Source organism: Ptychodera flava, unplaced genomic scaffold (assembly GCF_041260155.1).
Source record: "Ptychodera flava strain L36383 unplaced genomic scaffold, AS_Pfla_20210202 Scaffold_147__1_contigs__length_99458_pilon, whole genome shotgun sequence".
NCBI classification, from domain to species: Eukaryota; Metazoa; Hemichordata; class Enteropneusta; family Ptychoderidae; genus Ptychodera; species Ptychodera flava.
Genome location: NW_027248329.1, coordinates 32,961 through 57,500, shown reverse-complemented (window position 1 = coordinate 57,500; position 24,540 = coordinate 32,961). Strand labels below are relative to the sequence as shown.

Genomic DNA, 24,540 nt, shown 5'->3' with positions numbered 1-24,540 from the left:
CTCTCTCTCTCTCTCTCTCTCATGCACACACTGTATATATATATATATATATATATATATATATATATATATATATATATATATAATATATATATATATATATATATATATATATATATATATATATATAATATATATATATATATATATATCCCGAGGTAAGATAATTCTCTCTCTCTCTCTCTCTCTCTCTCTCTCTCTCTCTCTCTCTCTCATGCACACACTGTATATATATATATATATATATATATATATATATATATATATATATATATCTATATATATATATATATATATATATATAATATATATATATATATATATATAGTACAGTGCTTCATGCAAAAAGCAGAAGGTTACAAAGGAAGTTCAATATGGGGTTGGGTCTTAATACAATGGAGGGAAGAGAAGCCAAGCATTTGCGCTTACTTGAATACAGTTGTAAATCAACACCCCAGAACAGATGGTCTCTCATATTCAGGCATGAATACGTACTACTGTATTGGCTACGCACACAAGACCCCTGTTCTGATAATTATAGGGGGGGGGGGGGTCATATGGGATTGAAAGCCATAGAGAATGCCAAATATATTCCAGACAGATATTATGATGACCCGAGTTACTGTTTTTGTGGCAATGAGAAGCAGTGTTCCTCTGAATCTTGTGAAATTTGCAGCAGCAAATTTATGGGGGAAATTAAACGGTCTGCAGTGAGTGGGAAAATAAGTAAAATTCTGAAAAATACATTGAAGTGATGAGCTTTGGATGCAAAATTGTGCATGCCTTCACAGTGTAAATTTGAATGGATATAATAGGTATACAAAGATGTTGATAAGTTTTGCCTATATAAGTTAGAAGCTAATTGTTAAACATTTTGTAGGATTATTAGAAAATCATAAACAGCTGAGAATGAAATTTTTAAACAGTTAAGTGTAAGATTGAATTCAGTTTTTGTCTGAGAATGATCTTTGTGCTTTGATAAATATATAAAAGAATTTCAATTTTTTAGAATTACGTGAGATCATAATTTAGTTTCACAATCACTGCTGAGCCTATATCCAAAGGTTTTGAAGTAATGTAATTTTAATATTTTGGCCGCATTTTAATGGAATTGTAAAGTCTGAATTTGTAAAATTTAGTGTAAAAAAAATTTCTTCATGGGACTGCAAAAGTTCACTTCATTTGCTGAGTTGAACATTGCAGCAGAGCTTTCAAAGAGGTGATACTCGAATACATGTTTGACCAATGGTTAAGAAATAAATGCATGTAGTGTTTTTTATTGACAAGTTATCTTGTTAATATTTAGGATGCCTTTCATTCTGAAACCACCATTGTATGTAAGGAATATGGACTGTAATTTACTGTATGCCACAGTTAACTTTCAAGCAAAGTCATAAAGATCACAAACTTTGATGAAATATCAATTTTTTTTTTATTTCTGTATGATTGAACATGTGCAGAAACATCTGCTGATTTCATGCTTTGAAAAAAGGCCAAAAAATGTGAACTCTTCACAGCTATGAAATGATTTCAAAACTTGAACAAGAACGTCAAACCTCAGCAGTTCAAAATTTCTCCAGGACAATTCACCATTCAAACATGTTGAGGAACCCCATGTTTGTTCCAACAGCCATAGTGGAAGTTGATGTCGCTGTTTCTGATGTCTTCCTATACCGCACGATCATGGGCTTGTCATCGGTACAGATAACTTCCATACACTGAACCTTTACTGACCTCAGTAACAGCTGCTGATTTTCGTAGCGGGCTCCACGGCCAAGGATAGTTGACTTTGTTCAACCAGGTAAATTTCAGAGTTACTGTACACGGTGTTTCAGACTCTTCAATGCGCTTGAATTGCGGGTGAATACAGCCGAATGAGCTCAAACACTTCTGCTGGGATATTTCTGCTAAAGGTTCCCTTCCATGGATTCCGCATTGAGCAAGAGGGTTTCATTTCTGGGTCACTGCTGATCGCCAATGTCTCATTTCACACTCAAATATTGGGTACACCTCTATCTGGCGGAGCTTTACCTTGTCAGCTGTGATTTTTATCATGTTTCTTGATTGCAGGGTCAACATTGGCATCTAGTTCATCGAAAAGGCCATGTACCGGTAGGTCACAATGGAAATCGCCCTTGCTTCTCATAAGCTCAAACTTTGCGTTGCGTAGCTTACGCTTGACAGCTGTAGCGATGACTAACATGGGCGCCGCCATATTGATTTACAGTAACTACGGTAAATGACCTCAGTCATGACCCCAATATAGGTATACGCGCTCCACGAAGCATTGGACAAAACAGGGCGCTGCTGGGCCGCAGTGAACATACCGGTATACTTCATCTCTTGTATAAACACAGATGGCTGTGTGCTATCTATCAGCTGAGCTCTATAAACTGTCAATTTCAATGTCAATACCCCTTTCAACAACAGACTTTGTGAAACCAATATTTTAAAGCCATCAATTGGACCTCTTGTATTATAGCAATCATGGTGATGTTAAAAAAAGATTTTGCAAAAGACAATGCAGGGGTTTCACTAAGTTTTGAAACAGGGGGCCATATGAAAATTACAGGGGGCCAAGCCATACCAACCAGCAAACATGTGGATGTTTGGTACGTACCCCCACCCCTCACCCACCAATACACGGTTCCAAATTAGCTTTTACAAACTGGACAAAACAGTTCATCAACCACAAACGGTAAGTTACAAGTTTTATTTCAAGCATTGCTTACAGAAATATGTCATTATGATCATCTACAAACAGGGTTCGAAATTTATTTTTTTGTTTGGTGGTCAAGTTTGACCACCAGATTCAAATTTTGGTGGTCAATTGCAAAATTCTGGTGGTCAAAAATAATTGTCATTGTCAGAGTGTAATTCTTGTGGAGGTCAGGGTCCATAGGGGTGAATAGTGGGCTGACATCTTGTTCTGGAACCATTCCACTATGCTGCTACTCGTGTTACGTTGGTCTATGTTGGATGCCCAGTAAAATCCACTAGAAAAATTTTCAGTATTTTCACAACTTGAAATGAGTGCATGAGTGACTGACTGACTGTAAGTTTTGACAGAATTACAAACTGAGTAATCAAGAAATGACAATTACTGCTGATAACATGACAATTATTGCATTTTTTGAACTTATGAAGTTTTGTCAGAGTTTGTACAATGAGATGTTATGCAACATTTGCAGACTTAATCACAATAATCATAGCAGTAAACAGTAAAACAAAGAGAGACATTGTCTATCCAAAGGAACGCCTCACTTGGGTAGATTGGAGTGGGGTTGAAGGACTGACATTAAACCAAAGTGGAGGGACTGTGATTGAACAGACAAGATGTGTACTACTAGATAACTGCTATATCTATCTCTGAGGATAATATATTGTTTCTGGATACTCCTAGCAATAAACTGTGAGAGGAATGTAAGACTTACAGCTTTGCAGCACTAGTGTGACCTCCGAAAACTTGGTGGTCAACATTGATGCAGTTTTCCTCTATGGTTCACCACTGAAAATAGTCATTTCAAGTGATTGTTGGTAGAACAGAATGAAAATTTCTATGAATTTTGACTTTGACCCTAGTACACTAGCCCTCAGTCGCTCCGCATTTCTACTTTATTTACATTTTTCAAAGGATCAGGGACCAACATTAGACAGCCTGGATCTACTTTAAAATCATCAACGGCAGCTGTTGTAAAAAAGTGTTCGTTTTATGAAAGTGTTCGTTTTTTGGAAACCACACTCAAAAATGCATCGTCTTCAACACAAAAAGCATACAAGATATGAATTTAGAGATGTATTGGAAGCCATCGATACGGGGGTTTTTGAATGAATTATTGCGGCTTTTGGTGCAGGAAAGCAGTCTTCGAACTTTAGCGATAGGTGCAGGCTATAGCAGCCATGGCCGGTTTATTCCATTTCCGGACTTCCTGCATTGCCGTGTATGACGACTGTGCTACAGCCAACCGCTAAACGTCACAGTCTGCTGAAGTTTACACCTTCATTTATTCAGGTTTTGAAATTTATATGCCCACGGAGTTAAGGCAAGTCAAACATAAAGAAAATCATTAAAATCCGAGAGCGAACATCGACCACCAATGCCAAGGTGTTGTTTACATTTTACAACCCGAGGCTGGTGGATCGCTGTAGGGGCGAATGCTGATGCATTCAGAAGAAACATTTCCTGATAAATATTCATAAAACGCCGCATAAGTATCAATATGATCTGAGAAATTGCCATAAACTGTACCTTTCGTCATCAACCCGTCTGTATTTCTCCATTTCGACCCAATGAATCACTTCACTCACATCTCATGGCCAACGCAATGTTGCGTTATGGCACAAGCTCAATGACCTCTAACCTCCAACCAGCTGTGTACGTTGTATTGACGTTTTCCATGCACAGGCGCTCCTTAGCTGGGTCGTCTGCTAAGTAGATCGATTTTCGGATCGATCTATTGATCCCGTAGTCGATATGCCCGCCACTGCAACCTAATTAGGTTAACCTATTTAGGTTGCAGTGGCGGGCATATCGACTACGGGATCAATAGATCGATCCGAAAATCGATCTACTTGGCAGACGACCCAGCTAAGGAGCGCCTGTGATTCCGTGCGGTACTATCGGTACCTACATCTTCAAGCTTAGCGAGGCATTGCGCGATCGACAAATGCGAACGAATGAACACAAATTTTCGTTGAAAACACCCCAAAAGTGTTGAAAAACAAGTAATTCAGCATTAAGGATACAGATCATTGTAAACTTTTGGCAACATGCTGTTTGTTACTAGCTATTCATTTCTGTAGGAAGCACAACAATTACACGATTTTCAGGTAATAACAGGCGGCCGTATGACCGGTGGCCGGCTTTTAACGAAACCCCTGTAAATACTGTTCAACTTTAGTTTCAAAATCTGTTGAGTTGTACAGTGTATTGCATAGAAATAAATGTGATTTAGTCCAACATGGTAATTGCTTAAGTCAGAGTATACATCGACCACATACAAATCGGCATTTGTCTGCAAATTTAGACAAAACACTCAGACTGTACTGGCAATATGACAATGTTGAAAACTGGGCTTGGTGTCTATCGAAACCGACGACATTAACACTGCAAGCAAGCATATAAAATGCTTGCAACTCCTGCATCAAGTTGAGACATAGCCGCAGAATGAACCGAAGCAAAGTTGTCTGCATTTTGATGCAAAGTGCCAATGTCGCGCGCATTGTCCTATATTTAGAAGCTAGTTCTGTCACAGAACTGTGCTCAAATGATGACCATGCAACATCGAGCAGTTCCTCGTATATAGACATACACATCAGGTATCAAACTTTGCTATAACGGACAAAAATGAGATAAACTCAGTTATTTTTCTGACAAAATTGTTCACCGAAATTGTACCCCTACTAAACTTGATCGCGCTGGTCAGGAGTCATCGATCGCTGGTTGAGAGCTGGTGGCACATATTTAATTAAAAAAGCAAAATCGGCGAAATTTACAACATTAGTTCAAGTTAAATATGATGGTTGTACTAACCTGTAACCAAAGAAGCTCTTTGGACCTACGACGTGTCCAACAAGCACACCACACAGCGCAGGAGAGGCAGATTCCAGACGTGTCGAGCTGTACGCTTGCAAGCAGTATAGCAATATGGCGGACGTGTTGACATCACCGTTGTCGAATGGTGGCGCTCGTTCAGGCAAACTACGGGTGCGTAGATCCTGGCGAGGCACGCACCTCACACACAAAATTTCACACTCATTTTCCCGGTGCGTAGAAAAATGAGGCCAGTCGATAAAAACGTTAGTAAGCACTATTTAGGCAGTTCTTAGGCCATTGGAAGGCTAACATTATAAAGCCAGGGCTTTTGGCTTTATTACGCAAGTCTGGTCTCGATAAGTGCGTGAATTCCTTACTACATGGTCTCGATAGTACTAGTACACAAACGCACACACACACACACACACACACATATATATATATATATATATATATATATATATATATATATATATATATATATTATATATATATATATATATGTGTGTGTGTGTGTGTGTGTGTGTTTCATTTTAGTGATGTATTTTTACTGTGCTGTACATAGCATTGTGTACAACCAGCGTGACCGCGCGCGATCAAACCCATTTGTTCACTGTGACTGCATGCAATAAACTCAGCGACATAATGTGCAGAGTGTCTCAATGTTCGTAGCCTTACATGAGTTTATAGATAGATATACACGACTGAAGTTCGTTTATGATCTAATAATATTTTACTATTGCATGATATTGAGTCTTACAAGGGCGTTTAAAAAGTGAGGGACCGCTCCCATCTCACTCCGATTGAAGTTGAGAAGACTTATGTTTACAAACATTTGTGTTTATCAACAAAAATACGCGCACGCGCAGCGCGACGACCACTGCGCTTTAAGTGGTGCGCCGGGCATGCACATGTTCTTAAAACGCCTTTCTCGCGAATGATGTGATATTTCAGTTCCCGTTGCAAACGTGATTATGCAAATTTTATGCTAATATCACTGAGGCAGAGATACCGGTGCCCCATCTTAAACCTTGCACAATGATCCATTACACAGTGATTATAAAAGAGACTGATTTTTTGTTAGTTTGTTTTAAACGAATATTACTGAAAATAATACAAGGTATTTTGTTCACTTAACCATCTTGTATCTTTTTTTATTTATTTGTATATAACTCTATTTGTTTTCAGTGGGGCCCGCACAATCATGTCATAGGCCCTTTAATGTAACAAGTTGACCGAATCAAGTTTCAATCTTCCGTCAGTATCATAACCAAATACTGTATTCAAGTTCTGTACCCAGTACTTAGACAAAGAATTCATTCAAATCTCTTTTCACCTTCCCTATGGGTACCTTAGCAGTGTTTGTAATTTGCTTATGTTCTATACTTGGAGTGTTAACCATTCCGGCCGCTGGCAAATCCGTTTACAATAAACTGATGCAGACCCTTATTGGATTGGCTGTTGGTACCTTGGCTAGCGATGCCTTACTTCACTTAATTCCTCATGTAAGCATTTACCTAAATTTAATTTTTCCTAGAAATTACTTGTAATGCAGCAGCCAAGTGATAAAAGGAACAAAAGTGTCCAGCACAATACATCTTGTTATAAATACGTAGATATATCGTATGTATGTATGTATGTATGTATGTATGTATGTATGTATGTACGTACGTATGTATGTATGTACGTATGTATGTATGTATGTATGTATGTATGTATGTATGTATGTATGTATGTATGTATGTATGTATGTATGTATGTATGTATGTATGTATGTATGTATGTATGTATGTATGTATGTATGTATGTATGTATGTATGTATGTATGTATGCTATAGTTTGTTGGGTGAAGAGCAAGGGAAGGTGTGGCAGCTTGTACATTTGTCTTTGTCTGTAGTTTTTGAAGCGATTTACGTCATATTCCACAGTCCCTTGGTCTGCACGCCATGGTCTGGCCATGGTCACAGTCATGACCATGACTCGGATTACCTGTGAAAGATGTGTTCGACGCTAGCCGCAGTTTACTGTTTTTTCCTGATGGAGCGATGCATGACGTTGATTCCAATGAAAGATGTTGATCAGGTATGACAATATGTATATAATAAAAAATGAAGTTTATAAAGCTATTGTGAGTAAACAGTAGAAACGAAGGGGGTCAGTTTGGTACTAAGATTTTGCAATGATGAGCCATGGAAGGTGTACAGACTAACAGAGAAAAGCACAAAATTATGGCAAAAAAGTACGTCAATGACAGACGGTCGGACAGACGGGCAGACACTGAGATGGACCGTGCGCTCATGTATGTGTATCCGTCATACAATAAAACAATGGCGCCTCTCCTTCCGTAACACTTAATTCATATTGCACAGTAACCCATATCTTCCATAAAGAGAAGTACTTTGAGGCAAACTAATAACTTTCTCTCGTTTTTATGTGTTTTTCCCATTCATACTTCTTTATTCATCGTAAATAATCATAAACTGCACCATTCTTTACATTTTCCTCAGGCTGATGTCGTTAATTTGACCACAGTCCAGAGGGACTGTGATTTGACGTCAGTGAGTGGTCATTATGGACACACAGGTGGTAATCATCACATTTCTGATGAGCCACCTAAAACATTGGAAGAAGCAACGCCCAAGTCACAGTCAAAGATGAATTTGGTAGGTACAAGTTGAAGGCAAATCTGTTTAAATATCAATAAAGACGCACTGCCAGGACAGAGCGACAAAGAATTTCTTGTAGTTGAAATGAACATATTTGTCTTGTTTTTTTATTTCAGAAAGAAAACGAGGACGTAGAGATGACGGCTGGGTTGGAAACGAGTGACAAGAAGTGGTGGCAATGTAAGTTTCTTACAAAAACTTGACTGCTCTAGAAAACCATCATGTGTTCAATTTAAAATGTGGCTTAGGCCAAAGTAATTAAATTCTTTGTTTTGCGTCCACTCTAAATGGGAAAAGGTACGCGTCTAAGCGGCTGAAAAACACACACAAGAAAATTAACACAATGTAATTTGATTGCAGCAAATACAAAATTGTAACAAAATTTTAATTCAGAAAAGCTAAGCGGTAATGTCCTAAAATTTCTATTCAAATACACTGTGTGTGTTTTCCATGAAAACCTTAAAAACCTAGGCGGGTGGGGACGCAAAACAAGAATTTTATTAATGTGGCTTATTGGTTATCCTGTGATATCTCGTGTATTATGTTATACAATATATACCCTGCTCTAGTGTTTTAATCTACCGTGCATTTATTACAAAACTGTTAAAATTGTAATGTCATTTCTGCCCCAAAACATAACCAACTTTATCCTTACTACGACCTCGTCAAGTTAAAAAACGTGTTGATCCGTCGTAACATCGCCAGTTGACGTTGATAAATCAACGTTGGAATGACGGAAAATATAGAGTTCTCACTTTATTACCAAAGATCATTTTGTTAATAGGCTTCGACCAAAACTATTGAACTGTCGCACTTTATAATTGGTAGGAACGACCGTTTATTTGACAGCAATCGGATAACAAGCAGAACATGTGGCATCGAGGTGCATCACTCCTGTAAAAACAACTTAAAAAGCATTCACTGTGTTATTATCATTGTGAAGTATACGTACACATGACGGGTAAAGATCATTCGAATCGTAATATTTAATACTTACCATTCGTAACAGACGTGACCCCGGGATTATATTCCGTGGATTAACACTACCGTTTCGATCGATCGATCGATATAAGACGCCGGGTATCTGAGAGGGAACTTTGCTCTGTTATTTCCAAATATGAAACCAACTGAATCTGCGCATTTCTTTGCTCTCATGCCTTTTCCAACTCAACATATCTGTCCGCAATCTATTTTGTTATAAAGAGTCTCGGCCTGAGATAATGATGATATATGTAGACTTACCCAAAACACAATTAACTAGCACATTAGCACAATCAACCCGAGGAGCATCGGCCTACGGGACTATATGCTGTATGCAATATTTGTAAATTTTCGTGTGATACTCCACGAAAACGTCTAGCTTCTGATCGACTTGTACGTCGTCAGTGTTGTTATTACAATTCCAATATTTTCTGAAGTAAAGAAAGTGCATCTCTAAATGACTAGATGGGGGTACCTAAGAAAGCGTAGCTTTAGAATAAAAACAAGAGTTTTGACACCGTGCAGGATAGCTTTGCTGGAATGGAATCCGTAAGTTTGGTCATCTAAAACGATAGCTTTGAACATATTTTAATATTAATAACGTAAAACAAGATGGCTGACAGCAAAAGCAGTAGAAGCAGCGGTAAGTATTTTACCCATTTTCTCAACAAAATCGCCAAATTCTGTTGTGTACGATGCCGCGTTCAGTGAGGTTCAGGTTCGATTACACCTCTGTAAAGTTTCTTCCCCAATTTTACAATACTTGCAGAGAAATCTCCGTTCCCGTTTTCAAACTGAACAGGCTATCAGGACGTTCTATTGGAAAACAGGTTATTGGGACGTGCTATTCTAATACATGTACAGGGATTAGAATGTATATGATAGTGTAAAGAAGTAGTCGTTAGTGTTGGCAATGTCTGTTTTCCAGAGTTAAGACTTACCAAGATTTCAAAGTTAGCTTCAGATAAGATGAATATTTATCTGCTCTACTTTCCATGTATGCACGATAACTTTTTCATGCACTGTCACATACATAATCCATGTACATATATTAGAATAGGACGTCCCAATAGCCTGTTCAGTTCCAAAAAGGTAACGGAGAAACTTTACAGAAGTGTTATCGATCGAACCTAAACCCCACTGAACGCGGCATCTTATACGACACAACTTGGTGATTTTTAGCTCATATTTGGTATGTATATAAATACCAAAAAGAGCTTATATGGTGAGTCTGTGGCGTATGTATGTATGTATGTATGTATGTATGTATGTATGTATGTATGTATGTATGTATGTATGTATGTATGTATGTATGTATGTATGTATGTATGTATGTATGCATGCATGCATGCATGTATGTATGTATGTATGTATGTATGTATGTATGTATGTATGTATGTATGTATGTATGTCCGTCACAAGCAAAAGCTACCAAACCGCCCCACCTACCATCTTAGTATTTGGTGTACAGTTAGACCCAGGTGTTGAGATGTGACGTTGTTCAAATGAACATGTCAGTTTCAAAAATATGCAAATGAGGTAAGAAAAAGGGGAAATCCTGCAAATGTGCATGAGTGGTTGCAGTAACTGAAACAGCCCACACATCTGAGTAAGAGGTTTATGACCTTTAACCTATTTGTATGCAGTGTACCTATTATTTGTAGGAGTGGTGGCAGTAACTGAAACAGCTAATGAGTCATTTCCTGTCATTGTTCATGAACTGTTACATATTAGCAGACCTACTCAAAGACTGCATTGAATCATTCCTCTGCTATACATGTTGCTAAAGTTGACCTCCAGTACCTAAAGTTTCAGACCTTACTTACTTTTGTCATTCTTGTTTTTCTGATTTAAATATTTCTTGAATGGACCAATTCAAACGGTATTTTTTGTCGAAAACGGGTAAAATATTTACCGCCACGACCACTGCTTTGGCTGTCAGCCATCTTGTTTTATGCCCTCAACATCAAAATATGTTCAGAGCTATCGTTTTAGATGACCAAACTTACGGATTCCATTCCAGCAACTATCGTTTCCCTACGCAAGCTGTCCTGCACAGTGTCAAAGGTGTCGTTTTCATTCAAAAACTATACACTTTCTTAGGTACCCCTGGATTACATGACTTGTTTTATAATACTGAACAAATACCATGTTATAATTAGTTGTCTGAGTTTAACAGTGAGCTCAGAGACTTTGTCTGTCATAGTTCTTTGTTCTCTGTCAAGCTTGGCATCTTACAGTGCACCAATTGCAACTTGTCTTAAACTCTTCCAGACTAATTGCCGGTCAATGATATGTAACACCAGCGCTACCAAATCTGGGATGATATATATACATGTGTGACAATGGAACTGAGAAATACATCAGCACTTCTGAATGCTGTTAAAAAATCAATGGTTAATGATATATCACGCGGCGATCACGTGATGGAGTAGGACACTTTTTGCCAGGGGTGCCACTCCAAGAAAAATTCTTTGTACGCGTTTTAACAGGGCCTACGCCAGCAGGCAGTTTTGGTCTTAAAAGTCATCATTTCATAGCTCAGGAAAATCTGAAATGAACATGTACCTGTTTCAATAAAAGTAAATAAGACTGTTACATCGAAAATTTCTTGCAGTTTTACCTTCGTTATATCTCATCACAACTCTCACAGAGTTTGACACCCCCCGGACATCAGGTAAGAAGATCCTCTCGATTCGGAGATGATGTATTGCAGACAATAAAGATTTCTCTACACCTGGTACGCTGCTAGTAAGGCAACGCCCGTTGGTTTAAGAAGACTACTTTTAACTCTAAACAAAGTTCTCTCTATATTACATCGTGTTAAATTTCTGACAGAGACTAAAAACTTCTTCTCGTTTCCAATGGCCAATCTTGTTACTTTATTCATTTTCGCCACTTTGTTGGTGGTCTCCCACAGCCACTCAGACACAGATCCATTCCACGATGTTATCGACTACTTGGAGAGTCTCGAACCGAAAACGGAGAAGAACATCACCCTGCAGCAAACCGAAGAAATGAAACAAATCTTGTGGGAGAGGGTCCAGTGCCACAATATAGACTTTAAAGGAATAACCACCTGTGAAGAAGTGAGTAAATTAGTTTTGAGTTCAGTCTTTCAATTGTGTTCTTAACTGACTACTTGCTCGTTGTTTAACCTGCCAAATACCCATTGCTGACTGCAATAGATATTGCAAAGTTTATAACTATTAATGTTGTCGTAATTTCTTTCCAGACTAGGTGCGATTCGAATCGGTGCGCTGTTTGGTTAATTGACAATCTTTATAGAGCGGTGATAGCTGACACCCGACCTCTATGCGCTCACAAGGTCACGGATGAAAAATTAATCGTTTTCTCTGGTACTTTTCTATTCTAATTCAAACGAAAATGAAATACGGTTTAGCCAATATTAACAACTCAAGAATCGAGAAAATCACCTTTATCGTCGATGAACGCTGGCATGTTAGGAGTTAGCTTTAACGATGTATGCATTGCCGAAATGAGCTCAGTCTTTCAAAAATCAGCAACCAAGATGGCAGACGAAATATACCTACATGGTGAAACATTCCCGTTATTTTTCCTGCGTATATTCATGTTCTTTTGCAGTGCTTGCCAGTTGAAAGTTTGTTCGACGTCATCGGTGCTGATGTAATCTATGGTTTGAATGAGGCGCAATACGAGAGAGCAAGTGTAGTGCTGGTGTATTATTTGTCAGACTTGGGGAACGTGTGCAAAACGATTAGCGACCCGAGTGCAAAAGATTACGACTTCTTCGTTGACGCGATGCTCGACTACGATGGTCACAGCAACCCAGAGAGGCACACCGACCATGACTACGCACACCTCCTCTATGACATCAATATTACATACGTGGCTGAAAACCATGCAAAGGTAAAAAGGAAAAAGAAAAACGGAAAAAATAAATATCTTGATAGCTATTTTGTTTGGACTTTGACCGATCGTACGATCGGCAGCTAGCACAGATTAAGTAAACATTTTAATACTTGTACACTATACTCGTGCGGAGCGGCCATGTCATGAATAAAGAGACACACGTGACCTTTATATGTTTTCATGAAATCTGAGAAAAAGAGTCTTTTGGATGCTTCAAAGTCAGAAAGTATATGTTCTGAAATTGTCCCCCTCAAAGTTCCAACATTTTATTCTATCGACAGTGACATAGCCCTCCCGACAAATAGCAATGCATTTGGCGAAATTGACACGAATACATCAACTTAGTAAATGCGATGTATAGTGTAATGCACAAATGAACAATTAACAGAAAATTTCTCATCGGAAATACGAATTATACACAGAGCCGAATTCATTGACCGATATTTCCGAAAATACAACAAGTTATGAGTTTGTTCACTGAATTGAGATTCAACTATGAGAGCAATATTTGATATGAGTTTAGAGACCTGTACACCCCCATTTCCGAGTAATCGGAAAGATTGGCCGGGTCTACACTGATCATCGATAACAATGGGTTTGGGCGACACTATTGTAATGAAAGGGTTAACCGAGAGAAGGAAATGATCAGAAGAACGAATTTAGTGTAGAATTTCTGTTATAGTAAAAAGTACATAGATTTAAAATGAAAAAGAAAAAAATCTTAGAATCGAAAGACAGTAAGTAGCCAAGAGAATGGACAAATATTTCAGTTGTTTTAGCTGAGTGATTAAGATGTTTAAATTTCACAAATTTAGTTTTCAGAGTGCCGGCAAAAGCTTGAACCGACATAGCGATTTTACGAATTCGGAAACGTCGCCATTTTCTTAGCACACACGCCGGTGCACTGATACTAACCACCACTCACACCGGTCGATCTACTCGGAGCTGCCAAAACACACAGATCGGATTTTCACGGAGGAGTGAACTGTTAATGAAAAGAGTTATTCGGCATATAATTTGGTCGGCCTACGTCAGTTTTTAGTGAAACAACTGAAGAGTACGATTATTTCTCTTTTAGTTCTATGATTTCTTCACTTTAGCAACCAACCTTAAATATTGCGGTAATTAATTACACTCCAATGCAAATGAAAACGAATAAACAGTGTAGGAAGTTGCATTTAAATTTGTGGCTGTATAAAATCTTAAAGTCAACTGAAATGGTTAAATTCCAGGTAAACCGTGCTATGTCGATGGTTTTGGTGAGTTGATACGGTACGGCCATTGAGTGAGTGAGTCAGGGTGGAAGGATGTGATCACGCGTTAGTTATTGCTTGTGCATTTATTGCAATCACGTGCTTTCTGTTCATGCAATACTCCACGGTCCAATACTCGAGGACCACGTAATAGGTCATGGCGTCAGAGTTTTGATAAAATTCAGACTTAAATGTCCAATTGGTGTTACTCAGTTGATCAGAGATTGTCGTATTCTGACCGCTGGTATGTGCGTGATTGTGCGTTTTCACGATAGGCCTAATATTCCCCCGGTCAGAACCCATGACGTCAGCAAGTCTAACGCATTATAAACTATGCACTTTAGTTTGGTCATGCTCTTAGGCACGCCAAACATTCCACATTATGGTAGCAACGTATACGGTATGATACGAAGAGTAGATAAAAGAGTCGGGGCTGTAATTTAAAGGTATCACTATTATTGAACTTTGGCAATGCCGTACAAAGGGCAAAAAGCGACCCTAAAACCTCATAAATTAAACCAGTCACGCAAACAAAAAACATGTTTTGTCCCAATATGAAGATCCATTGAAATGTCTACTAAAGATAAAATTGATTTGTGGGAACTATAGAGCCACAAAGAAAGTATTAAATTATTTTGAAGATTCTCAGAGGTTGTCTATTACCGAGAATTTCAACAAATAACGGAGCTTGCATGATAAACACTCAAGTCATAATTAACAAACAAACAAAGAAGCAAACGGGGCTGAGTTCGATTCTGACCCGAGTAGCGACCTGGGTAGCTTATGTTGGCGTCATAGGACACTATTTAGCATGCGCGGAACTGTGACCCGGGTGATGCGAAACGAACGACATACTCGATCAACCCTTTTAAACAAACATGGCAACAGAGTTGAAAAAATTTTAATTTTGCGTAATTATTTTGAAGATTTTGACGAAGACTTAGACCCTTGTATATTGTTTGATATCGGATAAAAACTGTCATGTTTTTAATCGATTATTTTATCAGCAAGTCAGGTCTGCATATTATTTTCTATTCGTCAGAGCAACATTTTGAAAACTCCGATGTGACGATGTAGAGGGACCGTGTTGTACTAACGTTTTGCATATTTCTTATATCGCCAGCTGAACGATGTGCAATTTAAGAGCATAGAAAGGTACCTTTCACTAAAAAATTACGGGAAATTTGCAACGGCTTAAAGCGCAGTGGTCGTCGCGCTGCGCATCCTCCTGAGGGGGTCCCCCTCTGTTGTAAACAAATCCAAGAACGCCGCACATGTTACGGGTTGATTGTAATGTTTGCGATATTGCCGCTTGTTAAAATGGCGGCTGATCTGTCAAAAGCATACCAACTAACCAAATGTAACATGCAATAAAAGGTCAATTAATCTAAGTTAAATATCTGCTGAATATTGAACAATAATTGCACGCTGGATTGAGATCACATTCGCTCATGATTTTCTTGAATCAGTTGAATGGGGCTCGGCTACTGTTATCGCTCGAGCCATAGATACTTGTAACAAAGTGGGGGACTGCTCCATCTCACTCCTATTGAAGTTGAGAAGACTTATGTTTACAAAAATTTATTTATCAACAAAAAAACCACGCAAGCGCGGCGCGACGACCACTGCGCTTTAATGCAATAACTACAGGTAATGATATTATTACTTTTATTTGCTGAAACTTACGTAAACGCGTAAAATATATTTATTTACTTTATCTGTTTGGCGGCCATTTTGCCGAGTTGCAACTCTACCAACCCAGCTTCCGACGAGGGAGAAGTCCGAGTAGGGTTGAAAGGTCAAATGACGTAATTTGCGTCATCAGAGTAGCTCCGCTGATTCGTTCGACTGCAACTCAGGTAACTCGGGTCGCTACTCGGGTTACAATCGAACACAGCCCCAGCCTACGAAGAGGGGAGCGTAGAGAGCGCCCTCGAGCGACGAATCTTCCAGTCTACTCCGTCGCGTCGCCCACAGTATTTTATACTGAGACTTTGACTTGAGATTGAACGAGCATTTTGATTTTGAATACATCCTCTTCAAAAGAAGCATGCCTGCAAGTTTACTCCAATGAAAACGCACAATACATTATTTTTGGTGGTTTATTGCTGTTAATTAAACGCTCCAAGCTGGCAGCAATACTGTGACGGACCTCACAAAAGGGAGGGAGAATGAGAGATCGGAGAGATCTGATATAGATAAATAAATAGACAGACAGACAGACAGATAGACAGACAGATAGATAGACAGACAGAAGATAGATAGATAGATAGATAGATAGATAGATAGATAGATAGATAGATAGATAGATAGATAGATAGATAGATAGATAGATAGATATTCGATAGTGCGTGACAGTGAGAGGAATATTGTGCGCAGACAGGTGAGTAGAGTGTGTCGGAGACAGTATGTACGATAGTAATAGAATTAACGAAAATATGATTGGCATTCTTCATAAGCCAACAGGAATTTTAAGCTAAGTTAAACGTATTCAAGGGCAGATAACAACAGCAATGTTGGAGTTCCTGTTCTAAACCTAAACCCAACATCACTAATTTTTCAATATAACTTGCAAGTGCAGGCGTGTAGTTTGTATTGGCATTATACACGGCCTGGATTTCAAGGAATCTTGAACCGACTCTTTATTTTTAACCACTGTATACCATGATTGATCAATTGGTTCCTTCAACTGACCCCTCGTTTGTCGTTTTCCGCAGTGTTTTACCTATCAAAGTGCATTCCATGAAGTTCACATGGACAACCACAGTGTAGGTGCGGACGAGGATGAGCTGGAAGAGCTCTCAGCCCTAACAGTTTCTTATCTGTTGTTCGGTTACTGCATCGGTGAAGCAACAGAAATCGACCCGGATTCCTTTATACACGAAGTATTTGATCTCTATGGCAACGATGAGGGCTACATATCATTGCACTGTAAGTAGGTAGATAGATGCACGGTTACGTGATGTGATCTTCCTGCATGCCTAGCGCCACCTATGGAAGAGCGGCGATTTTTTGTGATCTCTCTGCCCTCTTATATCAAGTGGTTGAATTTTGACAAATATCGCAAATTATTCATAACACACATTCGTTACGAAAGCTATGGACTGTAAATTTAATTTTTTTGCAAATGTGATAATACATATATTAAAATGTGGCATATTATTGTATTTCTCTCCGTACTTTTCCCTCTATTATCCACCAAACAGCCTTCGAGCACCTGTTGGACGACCTCGGGATTGGAGGAGGAATGGACGATGGCCATGTGCATTCCCTTGCAATCGAACACAGCGGATTGGATACCGATATGACGATAGGGGTGGTACCGGTCAATGCTGTTGATGCTATTGAGACGGATGGAGAGGCTGCGATTGATGAGGACGGCCACGATCACGGAGACGATGACCACGACCATGACCACGAACACTCCGTTAGTATTAGGGACTATCCATACAGCCTTCATAGGCAGCGATTATTTATATGACAAATGTTTATGGACATCCATTCTATCTCGATTTTTATTACTTTTTAACGTAAATGATTTTCCACACACTTTAAGTAACGTCGTTTGTATCAAGTCAACTTTTATAAAATGTACCAAAATTTACAATTTAGAATACCCTCGGCTTTTGTTTCTGTATTCTTGCCCCATTTAATCATTCGAAAGAAATTAATCTTTAAAAATGGATTATTGTAGACAGATAGATGTATATGTAAATTAGGACAGCTCGCCGACAGTCACTAACTTAATACAATTCAGTGTGAATTTTGTCTTCTTGAACATAGAAATAGTCTCATTTCCTTTGACAGTGTTACAGTGCTGAGGAATTATTTCACATATTTAGCGTCAACGAGAGTGTTGGAGCAAGTGAAGATGAGTTCATCGAGTTGTGCCCTTCATTGATACAGCAGATAGTAAGCCATGCGTGCCATGATCACGCCGAACCGCTAGGGCCGGCCCCGGCAGAAGGTAAGATACCTGCGTGATTTTTTTGACACGGATCTTCAAGGTAGAATGCGGTAAACACCGGTAAATTTTAGTCAGTTTGTTGTTTCTCTTATCTTAAACCTGCACAATGACCCATTATACAGTGATTATAAAAGAGACTGATTTTTGTTAGTTTGTTTTAAACGAATATTACTTAAAATAATACAAAGTATTTTGTTCACTTACTCATCTTGCATCTTTTTTTTATTTATTTGTATATAACTCTGTTTGTTTTCAGTGGGCATAAATTACATTGTTCAAGTTGACCGAACCAAGTTTCAGTCTTCCGTCAGTATCATAACCAAACACTGTATTCAAGTTCTGTACCCGGTACTTAGACAAAGTTTTCATTCAAATCTCTTTTCAGCTTACCTATGGGGTACCTTAGCAGTGTTTGTAATTTGCTTATGTTCTATTCTTGGAGTGTTAACCATTCCGGCCGCTGGCAAATCCGTTTACAATAAACTGATGCAGACCCTTATTGGATTGGCTGTTGGTACCTTGGCTAGCGATGCCTTACTTCACTTAATTCCTCATGTAAGCATTTACCTAAATTTATTTTTTCCTTGAAATTACTTGTAATGCAGAAGCCAAATGATAAGAGGAACAAAAGTATCCAGCACAAGACATCTTGTTATAAATACGTAGATACATCGTATGTATGTATGTGTGTATGTATGTATGTATGTATGTATGTATGTATGTATGTATGTATGTATGTATGTATGTATGTATGTATGTATGTATGTATGTGTGTGTGTGTGTGTGTGTGTGTGTGTGTGTGTGTGTGTAGTATGTATGTATGTATGTATGTATGTATGTAGTATGTATGCATGCATGCATGCATGCATGCATGTATGTGTGTGTGTGTGTGTGTGTGTGTGTGTGTGTGTGTGTGTGTATGTATGTATGTATGTATGTATGTATGCATGCATGCATGCATGCATGTATGTATGTATGTATGTATGTATGTATGTATGTATGTATGTATGTATGTATGTATGTATGTATGTATGTATGTATGTATGTATGTATGTATGTATGTATGTATGTATGTATGTATGTATGCTATAGTTTGGTGGGTGAAGAGCAAGGGAAGGTGTGGCAGCTTGTACATTTGTTATTGTCTGTAGTTTTTGAAGCGATTTACGTCATATTCCACAGTCCCTTGGTCTGCACGCCCACGATGATGGCCATGGTCACAGTCATGACCATGACTTGGATTACCTGTGGAAGATGTGTTCGGCGCTAGCCGCAGTTTACTGTTTTTTCCTGATGGAGCGATGCATGACGTTGATTCCAATGAAAGACGTTGATCAGGTATGACAATATGTATATAATAAAAAATGAAGTTTATAAAGCTATTGTGAGTAAACAGTAGAAACGAAGGGGGTCAGTTTGGTACTAAGATTTTGCAATGATGAGCCATGGAAGGTGTACAGACTAACAGAGAAAAGTACAAAATTTTGTTAAAAAAGTACGTCAATGACAGACGGTCGGACAGACAGGCAGACACTGAGATGGACCGTGCGCTCATGTATGTGTATCCGTCATACAATAAAACAATGGCGCCTCTCCTTCCATAACACTTAATTCATATTGCACAGTAACCCATATCTTCCATAAAGAATAGTACTTTGAGGCAAACTAATAACTTTCTCTCGTTTTTATGTGTTTTTTCCCATTCATACTTCTATATTCATCGTAAATAATCATAAACTGCACCATTCTTTACATTTCCCTCAGGCTTATGACGTTAATTTGACCACAGTCCAGAGGGACTGTGATTTGACGTCAGTGAGTGGTCATTATGGACACACAGATGGTAATCATCACATTTCTGATGAGCTACCTAAAACATTGGAAGAAGCAACGCCCAAGTCACAGTCAAAGATGAATTTGGTAGGTACAAGTTGAAGGCAAATCTGTTTAAATATCAATAAAGACGCACTGCCAGGACAGAACGACAAAGAATTTCTTGGAGTTGAAATGAACATATTTGTCTGTTTTTTTTTATTTCAGAAAGAAAACGAGGACGTAGAGATGACGGCTGGGTTGGAAACGAGTGACAAGAAGTGGTGGCAATGTAAGTTCACACAAAAACTTGACTGCTCTAGAAAACCATCATGTGTTCAATTTAAAATGTGGCTTATTGGTTATCCTGTGATATCTCGTGTATTATGTTATACAATATTGTGCTTATTCTTAATTCACTCTATTGTGAATCTTTGATGTGGTGTAAAGTTTACGCAAAAACTCGAATAAAAAATACCGAACAAATGCCTGTATCTCTTTTTGCTTGCAATATTGCTACCAAACCGTTTGCCCAAATGAATCACAATGTCATATGATGTACATAAAATTATATTAATCACTTGTAGATTTGAACAGTCTTGCTCTGATGGTGATCATTGGCGATGGTGTCCACAACTTTGCCGATGGTTTGGCGATAGGGGCAGCATTCTGCATTGATCTGGCGTCGGGTATTTCAACAAGTATAGCCATTTTTTGTCATGAACTACCACACGAGTTTGGTAGGTTGTTATGTTGAACATATGGTGCAATAACAATAGTGTATACTTTTTAGTATCAGAATTAAAGGGGAAAATAATTAAGCCGTCCAGAAAGGATCTGAATAACGTGGCAGTAAATATTATTATTATAATTAAGTTCATGCTCGCTTTTTATCACTTTGTTCCGCAACTAAAGCATGGAAATAACAATATAGAAATAGCTCATAGAGCTTACAGGTTGACGTTAGTCTTTTAGCACTTATGGATGTTTGCAGCAGTATAAGTTAGAGTCTGTACCTGTTCTCCATGCTAAATTGTACTGCACCATGTTATTTTCTATTCAAAATTATAGTATATGATTTTACTTTGTGGCATTCTTTTCATCAGGTGATTTTGCCATCCTGTTGTCGACTGGTATGGGTTACAAACGAGCAATATTTTGGAATTTAATGTCAGCCCTCATGGCATTCGGCGGTCTGTATACCGGCTTGGCTGTGGGCAATATCAATGACGCCAGTCAATGGATTTTCGCCATCACAGCCGGTATGTTCCTGTATTTGTCGCTGGCCGACATGGTAAGATATTGACGTTATTTAAACTCTCATTTGTTTTAGATAAGAGTCACTTTAATACCTATATCGTTTCTCTAATGGAAGTTACATGAACACAGTAATTTGATGTCTCCCTTTCGCATATCCCCACAACAAGTCGAGTACGCTTTCTATAGCCATTGATTCTACGGCTTATGTCACCTGTTGTGTAGCCTTGAACTCATTCTCATAAAGTTGCTTACTTTTTTCAGGACAAGAACGCTCTCTCAGCCCCGGTGAATGAAGCTAAAGTAACAACTTGACTGAAACACATCAGCCCCTCTCGATAGAGTTGAATTCGTACTTTTAAATTTAGAAACATCGGTAACAAACATGTATCGACAAGGAAATATGGCGATCACTACGCTGCTACTGCTGCTTATATTGATGATGATGATGATGATGATGATGATGATGATGATGATGATGATGATGATGATGATGATGATGATGATGATGATGATGATGACAAAGCCGCTGCTGCAGCTCCTGACGATGATAGCATTAGCGAGAGGGGGGGGGGTAGAAGGAGATTAGAATAGCCAATTTGCCAATTTGTGTCGTCATCGTCACCACCATCACCATCTTACTAAAAAGTAAATACTTTATGGTTAAATTCTATCTATCAAAACGATGTATTCTCTTTGATTCCCTCAAGTTCTTACACAATTAAAAGGTAAGCTCTGTAGCCCCGAGAAAGTGACTTTTGCGTGTACTATTTCTCTTATAGACCCCCCAGATGATGTCACCGAATGTGAAGAGTGTCAAAGATGCCTGGCTAGTGTTTCTGTGGCAGAACATTGGATTACTGACCGGAATACTCATCATATTCCTGTTAGCCTACTTTGAAGACAGTTTTCATGTCTAGACACATCAAGCCTTAAAATATAATCACATTGGCGTCATAGATTACTCAAAGTTCGTTCTAAATTAGACAACTGTTAAATACTCTCGTGATTTAGGCTTTCCACTATGTATTATCAAATGAAGTTTCTTTTCTTTCCGAAGAAGGGGGTTCTAAAGGACACTTGATAAAATGATGATTAAAGATAACCTTTTCCATGATGTTGTTAACATGCATGAGTACCCATTTTCTATGACAGTGCTACCACTGGGTTCTAAATATCGTCAGAGCATTCAGTTTAGAGTTCTCATTGGGAAGTCGGTATATTAATCATTGCAACCCGTCAATCCTAAAGCTTTACACCTGCTTGTATAGTTATTCAAAGTGAGTTTGATGAATGTCCAGCTCATTTTCTGACAATAAATGATGTTTTTGTATTGGTAAAAGTCCACTAACAGGACAGTCTACTGAACTCATCCAGTTTTGTTTTTGTATTGCATTTGTTATGTATCTTATGCCGAATGTTTGTTGATGAAAATAAACACAGAAACTTCATTTTTACTCTGCAGACTGTAACCACACCTCTACATCTGATTTTTTTTTTAATGTCAAGCAAGCTGAAAGAAAGATACAGAAATCCTTCCAGTTCTTGATTTTTTCCATTTATTTAAATATATACTTTTCATGCTTCGCTTCGATAAAGTTTGTGAGCGATGTGTGAAAGTGAGCGTACGAGCGTGAGTGCTTCACGAACTCTACAGCGTGTGGAGAGGTCGCAGTCAGAAATTGTAACAACTTTAGCTCGGTTATTAAACCAATCTTTTTTGATATTGGGGATTTGGCCGAGCGGTTTTGTCTGTGGCTTCTCCGCTAGGTGACTGGGTACCGTATGTTGTGAGTTCGAACCCGATTGAAACCACCGTATTTCCTGAAGAAAAACTTTTAGTCCGTGACCTTATCTAGGAAATGTAAGAAAAAAATGTAATCAAATAAAAGTGGAACAAACTCAACTTCTGAGGCATTTGAATATCGTTGAAAAATAAAAATAGGGCAGAGTTAAGAGAAAAATATGATTAGTATGTCTACTAACAAGAATGTATTCCTTGACTCAGGTACATGTGATTGAAACTGATGAGTATTGTTCATGACTGATACTGCTATACAGTTTCTATATTAATGTAACACTGCACACAGACCTTTGAAGAGCTGCATAAACTGATATGTTATCAAGAATGCTTTGATGTCTCACACAGTTAAGTACATCTTCCGGAATTGTTGGGCTATTTTCTGCCAAAATAGTATTTGCATGACTGGGTGTCTATTTGAGCACAAGAAAATTAATGTTCATATCATGACACATCCATGACATCAATCAGCCTGTAGTACGGTGTTGAAACTTCAGCTACTACTTTTGAAAGCCAAGTTTTCCAATCTAAGTATGGTACACTAGAAAGATGTTGATGCACAAAGCAACTGTAACTGAAGGGGTAGTAGCCATATTAGTCTTTCTTCAAATGATCCTTCACTGTGAGATGCAAAATCACGTTTCACAGCAAAATGGACAATTTTACAATCTCACGTTGTCATAGAAAAAAATTCTACTCAAAGCACTCTCTGAGTGTTTTGACTCTAAATGATTTCTTTTCATGTCAAATTACCATTTACTTCATTTCACACTGGATGTGAAGATGCTTGATGATTGGTGACGACATGAAACCGTTGCATTAAAAGATATGGTTCACAGGAATCAGTTCTAAATTCTCAATATCACTGAAATGAAATAACAAAAAGGTTCATCATAGTGGGAGTACAAAAAGTAGAATAATTTAAGCATAATAATTCAGGAGGTTTGCTTTCTTCTTGGCCTGCACTTCTAATATTCCATCCATATAGTCTTCGTGTGACAATTCTATGGCTTCACGTCGCAGTGCAAGCATTCCCTGTACAGGAATGAAAAACAAAAATCTGAGCTATCTCTCAATGTGAAACCTACCAGAAAAAATGATATTCAAATGCTTAAAAACATCTTTTTCAGTCATTGAAATAGAAAAGATGCTCTCTCTCTTCATAAAATGAGCTTTGATTAAAACATAATGTGATTAAAAGAATCTGAAAACACAGAGGTTTTAACTTCCACTACGACTTTGCCAAGGGCGACTAATTTCAAGGTTTCTCCTTAAAAATCAATAAATTGAAAAATAGGGCGGTGCAAATTTTTGGATTAGGAAGACATCTACTCTATATTTGTTAATATTTAAGCTCAATTTTAAGCTCAAGG

At 38.2% G+C, this 24,540-nt stretch overlaps 2 protein-coding genes across 5 annotated transcripts in view; one reads left to right on the top strand and one right to left on the bottom strand.

Annotated features, from left to right (window-relative positions):
• Positions 1-5,956, bottom strand: part of LOC139126882 (uncharacterized) — a 45,309-nt gene extending 39,353 nt beyond the window's left edge. For 2 of the 4 annotated variants that reach the window (XR_011550846.1, XR_011550849.1), the window contains exon 1: positions 4,250-4,449. The gene's annotated coding sequence lies outside the window, so the exon portion shown is untranslated. Of the gene's footprint in view, positions 1-4,249; positions 4,450-5,533 lie in introns of those variants that run through there. The other 2 variants (XR_011550848.1, XR_011550847.1) reach the window with 2 other exon arrangements.
• Positions 5,957-10,717: 4,761 nt separating this feature from the next.
• Positions 10,718-22,291, top strand: LOC139126881 (zinc transporter ZIP12-like). The gene is made up of 13 exons (XM_070692805.1): positions 10,718-10,722; positions 12,104-12,272; positions 12,790-13,074; positions 17,048-17,261; positions 17,537-17,757; positions 18,138-18,297; positions 18,683-18,852; positions 19,480-19,635; positions 20,062-20,217; positions 20,338-20,401; positions 20,697-20,849; positions 21,216-21,403; positions 22,149-22,291. The coding sequence occupies exons 1-13, from the start codon at positions 10,718-10,720 to the stop codon at positions 22,284-22,286; spliced, it is 2,079 nt and encodes a 692-aa protein (XP_070548906.1). The 3' UTR covers positions 22,287-22,291.
• The last annotated feature ends 2,249 nt before the right edge of the window (positions 22,292-24,540 follow it).

Excerpts from the sequence above, each read along its gene's own strand:
- LOC139126881 (XM_070692805.1), top strand. Across the intron at positions 13,075-17,047 it reads TGGCTGAAAACCATGCAAAG|TGTTTTACCTATCAAAGTGC; the intron begins GTAAAAAGGAAA and ends CGTTTTCCGCAG. Across the intron at positions 20,850-21,215 it reads TGAACTACCACACGAGTTTG|GTGATTTTGCCATCCTGTTG; the intron begins GTAGGTTGTTAT and ends TCTTTTCATCAG.